Source organism: Solanum dulcamara, chromosome 12, assembly GCF_947179165.1.
Source record: "Solanum dulcamara chromosome 12, daSolDulc1.2, whole genome shotgun sequence".
Lineage (NCBI taxonomy): Eukaryota > Viridiplantae > Streptophyta > Magnoliopsida > Solanales > Solanaceae > Solanum > Solanum dulcamara.
In genome coordinates this window covers 49,666,347-49,684,326 of record NC_077248.1, presented here as the reverse complement: position 1 = coordinate 49,684,326, position 17,980 = coordinate 49,666,347, and the positions used below count along the sequence as shown (strand labels likewise).

The following is a 17,980-nucleotide window of genomic DNA, read 5'->3' as shown; positions in this document are numbered from 1 at the left end:
ATGGATGAAAAGAAGGGATTTTTAAATTTTTTTGAAATAAATGGAAATAATGAAAAATATGATAACTAAAAAAGTGTAATTACGTAATTTTTCGTTTAATTATTTTCCATTGTCAATCTTTGGATTTTATTATTTTCCACAATTAATTTGCATTTCCAAGACCCTTTTTAATTTTTTATTTTGGTCAAAAAAGAGAAATGAAGGGGGTCTCATGTTCACACGGTTTCTTTATAAATGTGAATTTGGATTAGTTAAAAAATTCTTCTTGAGCTGAGCTGCAAAAAGAGTTTTTCCAACGACACGTTGGGCACCTTCTTCTCTCTTTCGTTCCCAGTGATTGATCGGAGATTCAAAGCCTTGACGACTTGTTCTTCCACATAAAAAGGTTAGCATACCCAATTGCTATTTCAGTTTGTTGTGATTTATAAGGGATTCTGAATCTATTTTATTCTTAATTCTGCGTCAATTTTTGGTCGAGCACAGTTGTGTATATACCTATTTCAAGGTTTTTACTAATAATTCTTTTAGTTTGCGCCACTTTCCTTAAACTTCACTGTTGTCTGTGGTAGTTTAACCTTTTTTTTTTTATTAAAAAAAGTTTTATTTGTGGTAGTTAACTTCATCCAGGTTTGATCATGCTCTTAGAGATAAGTCCAGATTTGAGATTAATTATGCACAAAAGAAAAATAAAATAAAATTGATTCACTGGAAATGGCTTTGGAATGTGACAGAAAATCTAAAGCTGCAGTACTCACATTTTCTACGGGTTTTTAAAGGATGAAGCGATGGGAAGGATCATTGCACATTATTGTATTTGAGATGTTGAAATTAGTTATTTTAATTGAAATTTGATCATTATAGTACTAACATTTTATGTGTATTTTATTTTGTAAGTTCCTTGAATTGTGCGCTTCTCGCCTTTTGCTTAAAGCCCCAAGGACCTAGTCGCTTATATGCACTTTTTCGTCTTATGAACACTACATTTTTTACCATCTAAATCATATCTTTTTCAAGAAAAGTTATAAGATGTTATGATCAAAGCTTCAGGCTATTCACCTAAGAATTAAGCATGAATTGTCAAGTATAACTCTTATGCACAACCGCGTGTATTTCTTTGGACAATGTCAAGCATGCATTGCCCATGTGAGGATCAGATTCTTCAATATGAAATTTTTTCAATAATTTTTGGCTTTTGGGTGGAGCAAAAAGAGGCTACAGATATTTGCTTATCAAGCTATATTTTATCTCCATGTGTGTTATGCACTAATGTTTTGAGAACAAGAGATCCTCACTTAATATTGCATTAAGCTACTTATTGATTTTGTTGTGTTCTAAGGCATCAGGAGCTACCCAGAGTTGGTGCCATTAGATTTGCATGTATGTGGATGATTGTTATGCCTTTGTTGATTTGCATTTTCCCATCTTGTACTTCTGTAAAATACCTTAATGAGATTTTATTTCCATAAAGCAAATGAAGATCAACAACTGTTGCTATTTGTCTTCCTCTTTTTTTCTCTTTCGGAAAATTGAATTGCATTTTTATTGTTGGAAACATCTCTGTGGATCAACTGTGCTAATATTTTACTTTGATAAAATAGTGTTGTCTTTAGCTCTTTCTAAGTCTGTTGATGTTTTAAGTTTCCTTTGACGAAGCTAGCTGATTACTTGATCTATTCCCTATTCCTGTTCTCGTTGCTATTGATTAAGCGATTGCTGCTTTCTTTTTTCCCTCCCAACTCATCAGATGTCTCAGTTATGTATCCTTTTAGTTTAGTTGCTGACTTTTATATCTGACTAATATGTTGCTGGTCCTCATTAGTTTTGGAAGAGAGGAAGTGCTTCAGCATTTTGTGGATCAGAATAAGTTGTGATATGCAAGGAACTGGTCGATGATGTCGGATCTAGTTGACTACTTTTCATTTGACTTCCTCTCTTGAGAATAGTTGGCTAACATGTATTCTGCTAGTAGCTCTATTAATGGGCAAAAAGATGTAAGAGTTCAGGGGCAAAGCTCTGATTTGGCAAACAGGTAATCCATGAGCTAGATCATGTTGGGAATTTTTGGTCGAGTGTGTAGGGCCATTAATTCATACACTTGCAGGAAAAATTTTGGGATGAGTTCTTTACCGAAGAATTTGAAGGGAAATGACACCATCAATGACTCTCAGGATTGTGAAGCTATGGTAGCTTTTCTCAATTTGTACAGAATATAGCTTTCAGTATTAAGGGAGACTACATTTACTGAATTGCTGAATAAATCTGTGTCCAGGAACTATATTCACGTGCTAAAGCACAAGAAGAAGAAATTCTATATCTTCGGGAACAGATTGCTCTTGCCAGTGTTCGGGTGTGCCATTTTCCTTTGGCCTTTGCACATTTTTGCTTTTCGCTTCAGAGATAATATACTTATGGTTCAACTTTTACCTTAAGCACATTTCATTGTTACTGTGTTATCAGGAATCACAGCTCTTGAATGAGAAATATGGACTTGAGAAGAAATTTTCTGAACTACGCATGGTTTGTCTTTCTTGTTACTGAATTTACTTGTTTAATCTTTTTGTTCTATACATTCTTTTAGAGTTATTATTTTTGTTGTCATAGGCACTAGATGAGAAGCAGAACGAAGCTATAATATCCGCCTCAAACGAACTGACCCGCAGGAAAGGTGATCTTGAAGAAAACTTAAGATTGGTGAATGAGTTAAAGGTTAGCAATAGGCTGACTGTGAATTCTTGTCCCTTTTTTGGGTGTATAAGCCTCAATTTTATAAAATTATTTCTGTACTTGTGGTTCTCGATGTAACTGCACAATATTGGTTGCTTCTCTGAGAAATATATTTCTTAGGAGAACTGTATATACTGCTCACCCCATCTAGCTTGTGATTGAGAAATAGTAGTTGTATCTCCATCTGCATCTTCTCTCGGATCTTGTTTATTGGAAGTTTTACTCTTTTTTCAGGATACAGAGGATGACAAATATATTTTTATGTCATCCATGCTTGGATTATTGGCCGAATATGGCGTCTTTCCTCGTGTGGCTAGCGCCTCTAGTCTGACCAACAATGTGAAGGTATTGATTACAAAGGATTATAGTAGTGCTTTAGTAAGAAGTACTGAGTCTCTCTAGATCATATTGTTTACAGTCCTTGAGGTATATAATAAACTCTGAGGAGTTAAAAGGTCCAGTATGCTTTTCATATATTAACCGATCTTAATATTTACATGCAGTTGTTTGGATCTTTAGTATCATATGAGTTTGTTCTTCTTCTTTCCCCTGTTCTTTAGGAAACTTGTTGAGCTCTTTACTAGGTCTCCTTGCTTAGTTTCTTCTCTGTCATTCTAACATGGATTATATTCACATTGACCATCTGGACCAGCAACTAGGCATTAATTTAATGGATATACATTTGAAGAGAAGATATTCAATTGCTCCACATCTTTTTATGACAAGTTTTAATGATGTAAAACTTTATCGCTCTTCCGGATCTTGATTGGCAAAACATATCATATTTGCTATTTTTGCAAACTTGTCTATTTGATCATGCTGGAACAGTTTTCACTAGCCTGACTAAAGTAAAACCGTAAAGCACACGGTACAGCACTTGTGTTGGACACATTGCTCTGGTCGGAAAAACATCGCGTTGGCAAGATTGCTGCCCACAAGAATGTTATCATTATCCTGAAAAATTATTTAAGTCGTGCATGCAATAAACGCTTAAACATATCTAATCCCAAAGGCATTCTGTAAAACATCATTATCTATTCTTTTTGCTGTAAATCATGCTTGACATGCTAGCAGTACTGCTATATGTTGATGTGGGTCATTGCTTGAGGTCTTATTATGCACGACTAATCTGAAAGTTTGGCTGAATGTTGTATTCTCAGTATGCTTTTCTGTGCTTTGAGAAAAACTAGACTTACATCATTCGTAATCTTTTGACTTCTGTGCTATTAGAATCTGCCTGGTTCAGAGTTTGATGTTAATAGAACTTTTTCCTGCTAAATGAGCTTATTATACTATGGTGGTCTGGTTGTTGCAAAATCTACAAATGGATGAATCAATCAACTTTTCTTTGTCCCAACTAATTGAGGGAACCTTTATCCTTTGTAGTCATTATGCTATTATCAATATTCAGAGGATCATCATAGTTAGACGTTGAGGAAATTTTATGAATCCTTTGTGTCTCTTCCTTTCTAGTCAACATTCAAAGGACCATCATTGTTAGTCTGAATTAAACAAATTTCTCCTTTTCCTTCCACTTCGAATCTAATCTTATAGCATTAATGAATATTACATCATAGTCTTTCTTCCTAGAGTATCACTTCTGATACAACTTTTTTCTCCTTAATCTTTTGCAGCACTTACATGATCAATTGGAGATGAAGATCAGAACTTCACATGTAAGGTTTTGACATTGTCTGAATCATTTACAACCTTATTAGTTACGATTTTGTATATAAGGAGCACAGCCTTTTCAATCATGCTTTATACTTTTGTTTGGACAAATTGCGGGATGTTTCCTGCAGTAGGTTATCAGATTAATATAAATGGAAAAAAGCATTATATGGGTTCTTTTGCAAATTGCCGGTATGTTTACTTTAGTAGGATTTCAGAAATTCAGAATTCTATTAATGCAAAGAATGACCAGCATCACGAGTTCAGGTTTGAGGAACCATTTTATGTACTCAGTTTCTGAGCTGAGATATCTATGAATATACATTAGATTAGAAAGGAAATACAAAGTAATTGGATTGCATTGACTAGAAATAGCTTAATTAACAAGCGAGAGTTTTGGTCAAAGTTGTGTGGAGTAGAGTTGAAGTGGATGGGGAGTTGGAAACAAATTGAAACCCTAGGTTTTGGCCTGTGGAATTTTCCCCTAATTTGGACTTCTATTTTTTTCCCCGGATACGATAGAAGGAGCTCAAAGCAGGAAGAATTAAGTGATTTAGAGGAGGGACTAAAACTTTGGCTCTGATACCATTTGAAGAATGAGAAAAGAAAGAGATATTGGAAAAAATGATATGAATCGTCCCTCAAGCATGTTGTGGTTTAAATAATGTCTACTAGTACTAACAAAATAGAAAATAAAGTAATCATATTTCTCAAACACTATTATCTAAATCTTTAGATATTTCAAGATTCTTGCCAAATTTAGAATTTCTTACATTTACATTCTCAACAAAAAAATAAGGTGCGCCAAGGAAAATCTACATCACTAAAATAGTTTTCAGGATAGTACATGGTAGTGTGAATAGTTACTAGAGAGAAGTGAGAAAGAAAGTAATAATGGAAGCTGAAGTTGGATCCTCACCAGGCAAAATGGTAACACTAACAATTGATGGGAAAAACCACTAAATTCAACAAGTCTCTGAGAAGTGCATAGCGAGAGAACTAAAATTTATTTCTTACAAATGCTTGGATACTACTAGAACATATTGCAAACAAAGGGTGTCTTTGCTATGAACGAAAAATGTTTTTCTGGAAAATAAGTGGTTTTCTTACTTTTTCTAGTGTTTGGTAAATAAATAGAAAATATTGTCCCAAAAGTATTTATATATAATTAGACAAATACTATGTGGATGAAGGTGGGGTAGGTGGGGATGAAGTTGAGTTGGGAGTGAGGGATCAGGGGTGCTGGGTGAGGGGGCCCCATGAGATGGGTGAGTATTGGGGGTGGGAGGAAACAATAAGCATGGAATGCATCAAACTTGTTTTCTCTGTTTCCATCGGATAAGTCATTTTCTTGATTCTTGAAGGAACTTGTTTTCCTAAAGAAAATATTTTCCAACATATAGGATGTCCTTGTTCCCAATTCCATTATGGGTCATCAATAGGTTGGATAGTATTAGGAGAGCATCCCTGTGGCAAGGTAACAAAGAGAAGAGGGTTTCATTTAGTCAAATGAAAATCTCTTACCTTTGGAAAGAAATATGGGGATTGGGTACTAGGAACTTGAAGGTCCACAACAAAGCAACTCAAGATGAAATAACTTTTGAGACTAACCACTGAAAGCCAGCTTCTGTGGGGTAAAGTCATTAAAGCAAAACACGTGGAGGAAGACAAATAGATGACCAAGGCTTTTACTACAACATATCAGCTTATGGAGGTCCATAAGGACCTTCTAGAGTATATTGAAGAGCAATACAAAGATCAAAGTCCATGATGGGAATAAAATTAGTTTCTACAAGGACAACTGGCATGATATTGGGAATCTGAAAATGCTCTTTCCTGACATATTTAATCTAGTTCTTCAGCAACAGAAGACTCTAGCAGAAGTCTGGACAGCTCAAGGCTGGAACCTTACATTCAGAAGATTGCTCAATGATTGGGTGCCTCTACTTAAGGGCAAAAGTATCAGTTATCCATCATTGAAGAGGCTCATAAGAGGATGGCTGCTTAATCAACTACAACTGCTTGAAAAGGCTAGATTGAGCTTTAGATAAATTTTACAAGCCGAGCCAGGTTTCTCCTTGTTTGGAGATACCAATCTTATTTGGCGTGCTGCATTTTAACATGTGTACTCGGTTCTATTGTACCTAGCTTTTTTTGTTGGGAAAAGAGGTTGATTGAGTTACGATGATAAATAAATGCACTTTTAAAATCTTTAGATGTGTGTGAATTTGATTTTAAAGTGTGTGCATTTATTGCATCTCTTAACTGCAATAAATGCACCTCTAACCAGACATAAATGCATTGTTTGGTGGTTTTATCACGATGTTTCTTATTTTTTTATTTTTTATTTTTTATGACCGTGGTGTTCGGGCTAGCAGCTAGCTTTCGCGCACTTCGACTAATTCCATGGGGTACCTCCCACCTCTCAGCAGCAACATGTAACAGGTCCAACTCCAACAAGGCTAGAACAGATGAGAAGAATCTCCTAGTGTTTTTTGGTTTTCTTTGGGATTTGAACCTGAGACCTCATGACCCTTAACCACTTCATTGGCCACTAGGCTACACCCTTGGGCGCCACGATGGCTTGACTTTTGCAAATATAAAAAGATCATTTACTGAGCATGTATCAAGTGAAATAATTTAATCGGCCTAAAATTTTCGCATGCAAGTGCTTTTAGTATCTTTTGCAAATATCCCTTTTTGCTGCTCAAAAGGAAAAGGTCAGCAAAGTTTAAAGCCAGTGTACTAAAGGGTCGTTTGGTAGAGTGTATAAGAATAATATAGAATATAATGTATTAATAATGCTTGCATTAGTAATGCTGGTATTAGTTAGCTTGCATTAGTTATGCTGAGATTTTTCGTATGCAGTGTTTGATTTGGTGTATTAAAAATAACATGCATTGTATAATATTTTTTAAAAAATATTTGTTTACAAAAATACCCTCCACAAATATGGTAAAAAGGGTGTAGAAAAGGTTTTGAAGAACAATTGTGTCTTTAACCATATTAATGCATGCATTAGAACCCATTGCATTACTAATGCATAGAAATCCATGGTATTATTAATACATACCTCAATACACAATAGAGTGTATTAGTAATGTAATCATTAGTTGTACATAGGCTGAAAACGTGTACCAAACAAGGTACTAGTAATACCCAAAGAATGCATGTATACACTACCAAATCACCCCTAACTTTCTTGTGAAAGGAACAATAGAATGATCTACTGAATTCATGGTAATATGATTTGGGATTTTTTAAAGAATATTGTAAATGATACTTTGTATCAATTAGGATTTTCAGAATTAATTAGATTGATTCGTCCTTGTAGTTAGGCCGTCAGATAATCTTCTTTTCTGTTTTAGCACTTGCACATTAACTATTTATATGCAGTAGCTTGAGAGAAACAATCATTTGAGGTTTCTCTCAATTTTGTATTCTTTGTCTAATTTCTCACCTGGTATTACTATTAGAGTAAGGTTATCGATTAGGACTTCTCAAGCAGTTCATGCCAAGTTCAAATGGACCTAGGAGGTAGATCATTCAACCATGTCGCCTCACCTGTAAGGGAAAATGAAAATAACCTTAACCTAATACCATCATCTGAGACAGTGTTTTGCTTGGACAATGTACAAATTTGGGGCACCTTCTTCACATTAACTTGAGGATCTTTGTGCTCAAGCTCGCTAAAAAGGCCTTTGTTTGCAATCAATTGAAACATCAATGGTGTCATGGAGAAAGTTGTGGCCCCAATAGCCCACCATGACATTTGCATAGCCATAGTTAACGGTAATCAAATTCTCTTCTGCGAAAATACCAAAATGATTTAAATCTTCAGCCATTGTACTTGAAACACAGGAACACAAAATAAATAGTTCAAATATGCAACCAAAGTAATAAACAGTCCAAATATGCAACTAAAGTAATAGTCTAAGTTACCTATTGCTCCCACAATGATGACAAATTGTGATAAAGCCCAACCAATTATAGAACAAAGTGGTCGGTCATCACAATACCCGCAGAATGTCCAAGTCATAAGCCAAAATGAGTAAGTATGAGGTAGTTAAGTCTAAGAGCCTGTTTGGATATGTTTTTTTTAAGCTGCTTATAAGTTGAAAACTGCTTATTATAAGCTAAAAAAAAAGTTGGGGTAACCCAACTTATTTTTTTGGCTTATAAGCTGTTTTAGATAAGCTAAGTCAAGCAAACCCAATTATCTTTTGGGGCTTATTTTAAGCACAAAATGACTTTAAGTTAGCCAGCCAAACATTCAAAAAAGCTGAAAACAGCTTATAAGCTAATCCAAACAGGCTCTAAGTTTATATACTAGAGTCTTATACAATGCCAAATATCTTTTTAAGAAGGATATAACTACCTAAGTGAGATCAAGTGAATAGGAGATGCTTTGAAGATAAAATTAAGTCCATTCATGATGTGAAATGGAATTGCATAGCTTCTCTATATTTTGGTGTAAAAAGAACTGTATAGAGGAAGTAGATAATCTTATAGTTTTTATAGGTGCTTTGTAAATCTAGAGTCCATACCTTTCTATGAAACTTTTTGGAGGTGACCAACATACCCTTAATGCTAAGGAATATAATAGTATTAATTTCAAAAAAAAAGAGGAGGAAACTAATGATTAAACTAGAGAATACTAAATGAAGTACTTGAACGATTTACTTCAAATATGAAAAACCTAGATTGTTCATCGCCTCTACGTTCCTAATTAATGTGTTTTTGCCTAATTAGCCTACTTGTTTATGGTAATTATTATTGTCCAACTGTAATGACCCACTAATACATCTCGATATTAATGGGTTCACTCCCAATTGCTATTCTTAGCTAATGAGAAAACATTTAAGAATGAATCTAGAGAAAATATGAGATGAGATTGACAATTCCTATCAATCTCTATTGATCTGACACACCTATTCCTAGGGTAACTAGATCAATCCGTTGATTGAATCAAACCCAAACTTAAACCTACTTCCTTGAGTGAGATCAAGTGAATAGGGAGTGATCAAGTGTATACTTCCACGCAAATTTGTACATAAGCATGAATTCAATTAGAAAATAATAGACCTAATCAAAATAAAGCTAATAATTGAACTCTAATTAATCAAACATAGATTTGGATCACAATCCTAGATATGAGTCTAGCTACTCATGGTAAAGCATAAAAAACAAAAATATAGGTTGAGCTCATATTGGGTAAGAAAATTTGATACTAATTGAAGTGAAGTGACAAACAAGCTTGGTGGAGTCCTCCACAATTGTTGTAGCTTACATCCCAAGTCACCAAAATACTCCAAGTATTCTGTTTTGGTCCTTCTTAATTTGAACTCTTTGGACTCCAGAGTTTGTCTCCAAACCTCCAACCTATCATTAACTCTGTCCCGAGTCTCATCAATCAACACTATATCATCCGCAAATAGCATACACCATGGAACCTCCTCTAGAATAGACTGTGTCAGCTCATCCATCACCAAGGAAAAAAGAAACGGACTCAACACCGATCCCTGATGTAGTCCCATCTCAACAGGAAAATGCTCTGAGTCACCTCCCACGGTCCTAACTCGAGTCTTGGCTCCAGCATACATGTCCTTTATCGCCTTAATATACACTGTCGGGATACCTTTAGCCTCCAGACACCTCCAGAGAACATCCCTTGGAACTTTGTCATAAGCCTTTTCAAGATCAATGAATACCATATGAAAATCCCTTTTTCTTTCTCTAAATTTCTCCACCAGTCTCCGCATAAGATGGATTGCTTCAGTAGTCGACTGCCCAAATACCCTAAATTTTTGAATCTAGCACTTTTAAAAGCTGCTCTTGTAGATGTGGGAGCTTTATTCTGTTAAGGTTTTGGTAGGACGCCTTACTGCTATAGTACTTTCCTGAAAGGCTTGCTTTGGTTATTGACTTTGTTTATCTGTTATGAAGTTTAATACTTACATGTTGGAGTCTTGGAGATTCTATTTTCAAGTACAATGACAAGGAGTCAATGTTGTTTAACAGGCGAAAATTGCACAATTAAATTCCATGGCGACAAATCATGCTAGAGGTGGATCTTTTGATATGGAGTTACCTCATTCTAGTTCCATAAACAATCAACTTCCAAGTGGTTCTATGGTATTGCTTACAATCTGTTTCATCTTTTTGATGCTTGGATTTGCTTCTTATTCCACAATAAGCAGTCGTTTTTTTTCTATCCTCTTGGTAAAAGAATTGTCTTGTTTTCTTCTCTCAGGGTATGAATGAATATCCAGCCTTTAAACAGTACATTGATGGACAACATAATGAAGCAGTTGCTACTGGATCAGGAGATGTGCAAGCCAGTAAACATTTGCCAACTGAAAGTTTGCGGTTCAATCGTGAGAGGCATCAACAAGCAAATATTGGGAGTCATTTGGAAATCTCATCTAATACTGATAGGTCAGGCTGCAAAATTGACGAACTTTTCATGGTTGTTTCATGTTGCTTTCCATGTCCGTATATATGTGGAAGTTCTTCGCTATGTATGAACTAAAATCACAGAATGTTTGCCAAACCCACTACTAGGATGTAAATTCACAAATATAGAAAAAACTGGTCTTTCCAACTTATTTGTGGAATTTTGTCACTCCAAGGGTTACATATTTCAATAAAACTTGTCATAAGATATCTGATCTGAAAATTTACTTCTTTTCAACATCCTTTGGATAAAGATGGAGACATTTCTTAATATGAAGGGAAATATTTACCTGCTGCAGTTATCAACTATTCTGCTATTACTAGTTTAAGATGGTAGTTCTTCTGATCTTATTGGTGTGGAAATGTTGGAGGACAGCATGTCATGCCTCAAGTGAGGACATCCATGATATGGGTTGGGGATGTAGGACCAGTAGATGTACGCTTGTGACTGAACTACAAGTGTTAACACAGAACTTCTGGCTTATTTTATTAAAATTATATTTCCTATATTTTGAGAAAGAATGAGTTTCGAGCCACCACTTTTTTATTACCTTTCAAGCCTATGCTCCTCTCTCTCCCCCTCTCTATCTCTTTCTCTTTTGATAAGTACTACGCTTCTCCTTTTTACTTCAGGCAATTAGCCATTAAAATGTGTTTCTACTATGCATGTAGTCTCCTACTCCCTTTGTCCCAGTTTATGTGGAGGGGTTCGGAGTATGAGGGTCAATACACTTAATTTTGACTATACATTCGGGTTTAAATTCTTCAAATATTTTTGTTAAATGGACTTTGCGCCTAGTTCAACCCCAAAAGCTAGCTCAAAGGGAGAAGAATTGCACAAGCCATTTAAGGAAGCACATGCATCATCGATGTGGCATTCTTATTTCATCAACCCCCCGCATGCCCGACTCTGTCCGGTCTCCAGAGCATGCACGCCCGGACACTTCCGTTCCCTGCATGGCGTGGACAATCTATCCGGTGGCCCATATCCGGGCCCCCGGCTCTGATACCATGTAAAGAAATGGATCTTGGGTGCCACATAAAATGTGACGGAGAGAGTAGGACAAAAAATTATTTGGTTCACCAGGGTGATCATTTTTCAGTTCCAGGCCATTTTGTTCGAAATAGTAACTCATTTTTAATGGATAACTGTTAGTCTGGTACTAGTGATCACATGAAAAACCAACTGCTCCATGCTGCAAAACAATAATATTCCCTCCAGTTTTAAATCAAGGAAATAAAGCAATGAAAAGAATTAAGTCACTTGGTCCAGTTTTAGATCATGAGCATTCTTTGTAAACTCTGGTGGCCTGCACATCTAAAATTGGTGTTTCCTAAATTCTATTTTTCTGCTATAATCTATGATGAAGCAGATAATTCTCGAAAGAATGCTATCCTTTACTAGCAATCTCCATATAGGCATCATATGAGGGTCCGCACTTATAAAAATTATAATAAGGAAAAGAAGGGTCTTCTCTTTCATTGCTAATTGAACTTTCTTATATACCCAGTTCTTGCAAGTAACAACTCTGTGCTGCTTCTCAATAACTGGTTGGCCCAAAGAAACCGGCATGTGAATCTAGAGGTATCCATGTACCAGTTCCCTCAGCCCTACCTATTAACTAGTACCCAGACAACCTCCCTCTTTATGGTTGAAGTGACAAGCTGGGATGAACTTTAGTTGATCAATGGCTAAGTGAGGGTTGATGAGTTTGTGACTCAGTATTTGTTATTACCACAGTTCAGAATTTCTTCTTGCTCTGACAGTTTGACACTGCAGGGATGTTCCAGGTCCCGCTAAAGATAACTTGTTTGCCAGAAATGGGGTGAATGAGAGATTTGAAGAGAGCAACAATGAAAACCGTCATAATCCTCCTACAGTGGGAAATGAGATTGGTGGTTCTTTTAGTTCGGAAGGTAATATATTTATCTGTCTCTAAACTTGGTACATAAACTTGTAGGGATCCTAATGGGAAATCCTATCACAGGGGAAAGTCCTGGAATAGAAGTATTTCAAATAGTCGGAGAAGCTAAACCAGGATGTAAACTTTTGGGTTGTGGGTTTCCTGTACGTGGAACTTCTCTTTGCATGTTCCAGGTAGCAAGTCTAAATGCTATTGAGTATGCAATTTAATTCCTAAGAGAACTTTACCCATTGATATCTAAAGTAGATTTTTCCAATCTTTTGGTTCCAAATGTCAGTGGGTGCGTCATTATCCTGATGGTACAAGGCAGTATATTGAGGGTAAGTCTAAACCTTTATGCAGAGGTTCTCATGTCTCGTTTTCATTATTTATTTTACGTGTCTTATTGTACAACATTAAAGAGATTGCCTTAAACACCACCCTTGTTTAGCTTCAACATCTACTCTTGACTGGCATCTTTCATAATCTTCAGGTGCCACAAATCCTGAATATGTAGTTACTGCTGATGATATTGATAAGCTTATAGCTGTCGAATGCATACCGATGGATGATCAGGGACATCAGGTAGTTGATCTTGCTCTTCCTGTCCTTAAAATTCTTTTCTACTGTGATTTATACTAAAAACACATTGTACGCTGCCAACTTAAAATGGAGAAATCCTGCAACCTCTTTGCTATAATATATATCTCTCTAGAAAACATTGACTGTTGAAATTGCTTGATCCAAGATCTCAAGTTGCTTTGAATTTGAAAGTTAGTTACTTTTCACTAAGCTATTCAACCAAAATCTTAGGCTGCATCTTATGTGTCCATTCTAGCACACTTTCATAGGATTGTGGCCCACTAAATGATTTTCAAGCTTTCTGTATCTAGTTTAGAAGAATATCTGATCTATGGTATGCTGGTATACTTGTAACAGTAAAGAGCAGTGATTCCATTGTGCAGTATTAATGTGGGATGTTTTTTGATACGCTCAAGATACACCTTTAGATGATGTAATGCAGTTGTATGCAAATATAGTGTAACCCAAACAAGGTTGGGGTAGAATCCACAAGGAATAGGGAGAAAGCAGTTTACTACTGGGACGAATACCGGATTTCGAGTCGATTTCTATTCCTTAAATAAGAAGAGATTTTGTATAACTAAAGCTAAAATTGCACTAAGATTGTAAAATTATGATAATTATACACTATGGTTGTGTCCCTACAATGAGCAACTTTGTTCGTCGGTTTTCATGCAATTATAGATATTCGGGTTCTAGATATGCACTCAGTCCTTGCACCATCACTCAATCTTTCCCAAGAGTTGAACAATTTATCTCCATATGATGTTGCCACAACTATATGAGTTATTTAAATAAGCGCGACTGATTATGCCAAGTAAATTCTATTATCCCTAATTAGAATTTATCAATCGAGTTTTAGTACCTCAAGTTCATGCAAAACTTCTTCTACCAAATCCTAATCAGCTTTCCCAAGCAAAACTAAGATATTATGGCATAGGATAATGTTTGCAACCACCAACCAATTAATTAAGATCGAGAAGAAATTTGATATGTTACAGCGGTAATATCATGCAATACACAAAAATCTTATGAGTTTTACAACCGCATTGGGTTCACAACCTCAATAGATGATTTGGCTACTCATATTGAAAGTAAAACAACAAGAATATAAGTAAAAATAATTCATAAACTTACTTTGAATATAAAGCTTGAAAGAATAAAGATGTTCTTCCTTCAACAAACTAGAAAGAGAACTCTTGGAACATGTCTCAAAACATGCAACAAAAACTAAAACTAAACTAAACTGTCAACTCTTTTCAAAAGAAACCTAATATGCCTATTTATAATGACCTACAAAGTTGGAATCCTAAAAGCAACAAACTGTTCCGTCGACGTGATCTGTGACCCAATCCACAGCAGTTGATTAACTTGCGGTCTGTAGATTGTCTTTAAACTAGTCGTCGATTGCCTTCTAGGGCTTCTGGACTCGCGTTGTGAATTGCCTTTATGGACCATATGTTCATCTGTGGTTCGCAAGTTCAGCCGTATTCTTCTTTGTACTTTGGCCAACTTTGCACTTTCACTTATGCGTCTTCTCTGAATCTTTTCACGATATGCTTTGTGGTCCATCTTTTAGTCCGCAACTGTAAGTACAACTGTCAACCACCCAATTTCTGGCAGTTTGTTAGATTTTCCTCCTTTTGGACATTTGCCATACTAAATCTACAAAACAACATTTAACATTAAAGTACATAAAAATGAGCATAACAACAAGTAATACTTTAAGTAAAAGACATAAGATGTGCTCTAATTTCAAGGCACATTAACACCCACAACGTAAAGCCTTTGCTTATCCTCAAGCAAGTAACACAGTACTCTCTATGAGGACTATGTCTAAGTATAACAGGAAAGTTATCTACCATGGTTTTAATATGTTGCTACCAATAATCACTTTCAAAATAAGTTTTGGCCCTCAATTTAACAACATTTTCAAAACACATTGACTTCTCTGGATTGATATAACTAACAATGCAACCTCAATCTGCGACATTATACTTTGTTAGCTATACCTCCACCAATGCGAACCCCAGTTAGATTCAATGTGTACAAGAGACATAGTTCTGGAAGTTTATTCAGCCATTTTCATCTGAGTCCCCTCACAAATAGACCAAAGAAATGTCCTAAATATAACATAGATATATACATGAACAATGGGATAAAAAGACTAGAGAGAAGAGAAAACACTAAAAAAAAATCATATCTTATACATGCAGATACCATAGACTTGCCCTTATTTTCTATTGCCACTATCTTCATAAGACTCTGTTGAGATCACATAAGGACTTTTCTAAGCTTGTAATGTAGGATTCGGGATTGGTAGGAAATATATTTTTGAAAATAGTGACTATTCATTGAGAGAAGGGTGGAACAGGTTTTTGGAAGAGGTGGTAGAGGTTTTGGTAACTCCACAACTTCCTCAACCATGGAACTACTGTCTTCTTGCACATCAGCTGGAACAACTCTCTCTTTAGCACTTACTGTGGGTTCAACAACTTCAAACTTCTCTACCTCTTTTGGGAGCAATCTGCTGCTCCGAGTGGTAATTGTCATACAATGATATAGAGACCCACTTCCATTGCTTTTTGGATCAATAGTGTTGCATGGAAGTTGCCCCATTTATGCGGGTTTTGCTCTCTTGAGATGCCTCTCATTTGTATTTCAAGTTTCTGGATAGAGGCAGTATGGAAGCTTGTCTCAGACATGGTGTGAATTTTAGCATTTGTCCATCCTTGATTCTGCAAAACTTTCTCAAGAATACTTTCCAATTTAGCGTTGTTTGCTCATGAGAAGGACCGTCTCTCCATTGCTGCGAGTTTAATGTCCACCCTCTGGGAGGGACTTATGGATTTGCACTCCTATTTCCGAAATTCTTGCTGTTTCCCCAGCTACCTTGACCTTGATTACCTTGGTTTTGATACCTGACCCCTTGGTTACCTTGACCTTGTGGCTGTGGTCTTTATTGGTTCTGGTAGTTCTGACATTGGTAGTTTTTGCGTTGATATCCATTCTGAGTGTTGTTCACATAGTTAGCTTCCTCGAACTGCAATATTGCATCTTCTACTGGGCATAATTTACCTGTGACATAACCTGCATGTCTTCAACTGCTTTAACCTACGTTAGATCGCTTTCCGCTAACCTCTTGGTCAGCATGTCTATGTTTGTGGCCATATTTGAGATTACTTGATCTTTTTCCTGGTTTTCCTTAGCTATTATGGTGATTAAAGGATTACCATAAGAAATATTGCCACTGTTGTCTAATGAGTACCATGCTTGGTTGTGCCTTGTCACAAGAATAAGACTTGTCCATGAAATAAACGCCAGCCGCATTATTGGCTACAAATTCGTTCAAAGCATCAACACCCATATAGAGCTTTTTCAGAAGAATGTTCTCTGGAAACCCATGATTTTTGGCCACCTTTGACTATATTGTTCGAACCGCTCCCACGCTTCATAGAGTTGTTCCCCAGGTACCTATTTAAAATGAAAGATTTTGTCTCTCAACTCAGCTTTCTTGGAGGGAACCACTTCTTTAGCAATACATTCACTAACTCTGCCCATGTGGTGATGGAGTTCAGTGGCAAGCTATGGAGCCAAGTTTGTGCTTCTTTAGTGAGGGGGTATTCAAATACCCCCCCAGTCTAATGATGTCATCAGGTACATTAGGTTGCTTATGCATTTCACACATCCCAATGAAATTCTTCACGTGCTTGTGGGGGTCATCGTCTATAGAGTTACGAAATAGCCCTTCAGCCTTGAGCATCGTATAAATATTAGCATCCACCTTGAAAGCTGGAGCATTCACTCTGGGTGGCACTATGACATAAGCATAGTAAATTTACTGATGTAGGTCGGCAAACATGCTGACCTCTTCTTCTTCTTTGATTTGCTGCAGAGCTGCTTGACCAGCAGTAGCTGCCGCTTTTGCAGCAACCTGTGCAGCTTGTGGTGATTGTATTGCTGCTTGTGCAATGATTGGCCTGTTTCTCAGCCAAAACAAGCAAACGTACGATCATCTGCAGTTCGTAAGTTGTCGTAGGTTCTCCTGACTGCTTGGCTCTTCAGATAACTGTGTTGTTGACCAAAGCAGATCTGATGAGACTTACTGTCAATGTGAAGAATATTGCAAAATTTTGCATTGCACTCTCCTTATTTTCTACATTGCTTTTTACTGCTCAACCCCCATATCCAGACCAGGTTCATACAGGCACCCAATTCACCTTCAATTTCATGCCTTGAACCTGTGAGGTTATCCACTTTTGGTCCATCTCTTGAATTAGCTTCCCAAATATATGTCAAATTAGATGGATTTTCCTTCCAAGAAAATGATGTTATACCCTTCTTCATTTAGTGTTTCCTGAATGAGCACACAAGCTGTTTTGATCTACTCTTTTCATTCGTGGTACCTGACTGATTAAGCCAGACGGGTTGATATATTTTATTTTACATTACATCTTTGTCTTTTAAGACCCGAAAGGGATATGACCAGGGATTCTACAAATGACATAACGCCATAAATATTTAACCATTAAGCTGTTATCCTATTGAATTTGTGGCCTTTGTTGAGTATCCTGTCAATTTGGTTATTTCTAATTCAAAGATGATTGTTGCAATTTTGACATTGCTGATAGGAAGTGGTTGTA

The 17,980-nt window shown here is 36.3% G+C and overlaps 1 protein-coding gene and 1 non-coding gene across 4 annotated transcripts in view; both read left to right on the top strand.

The window, feature by feature from the left end:
• The first annotated feature begins 267 nt into the window (after window positions 1-267).
• LOC129875936 (uncharacterized) overlaps window positions 268-17,980 on the top strand; it is a 44,554-nt gene continuing 26,841 nt past the window's right edge. For all 3 annotated transcript variants that reach the window (XM_055951184.1, XM_055951185.1, XM_055951186.1), the window contains exons 1-14: window positions 268-385; window positions 1,820-2,029; window positions 2,102-2,183; window positions 2,270-2,347; window positions 2,458-2,517; window positions 2,602-2,706; window positions 2,959-3,069; window positions 4,359-4,400; window positions 10,417-10,530; window positions 10,649-10,833; window positions 12,632-12,768; window positions 12,840-12,949; window positions 13,054-13,096; window positions 13,249-13,340. In XM_055951184.1, the coding sequence (XP_055807159.1) occupies window positions 1,953-2,029; window positions 2,102-2,183; window positions 2,270-2,347; window positions 2,458-2,517; window positions 2,602-2,706; window positions 2,959-3,069; window positions 4,359-4,400; window positions 10,417-10,530; window positions 10,649-10,833; window positions 12,632-12,768; window positions 12,840-12,949; window positions 13,054-13,096; window positions 13,249-13,340 (1,236 nt within the window). In that variant the 5' untranslated portion in view covers window positions 268-385; window positions 1,820-1,952. The remainder of the gene's footprint in view (window positions 386-1,819; window positions 2,030-2,101; window positions 2,184-2,269; window positions 2,348-2,457; window positions 2,518-2,601; window positions 2,707-2,958; window positions 3,070-4,358; window positions 4,401-10,416; window positions 10,531-10,648; window positions 10,834-12,631; window positions 12,769-12,839; window positions 12,950-13,053; window positions 13,097-13,248; window positions 13,341-17,980) is intronic.
• Window positions 16,736-16,844, top strand: LOC129877988 (small nucleolar RNA R71). The gene has a single exon (XR_008763693.1). It is a non-coding gene; the product is annotated as a small nucleolar RNA R71 (small nucleolar RNA).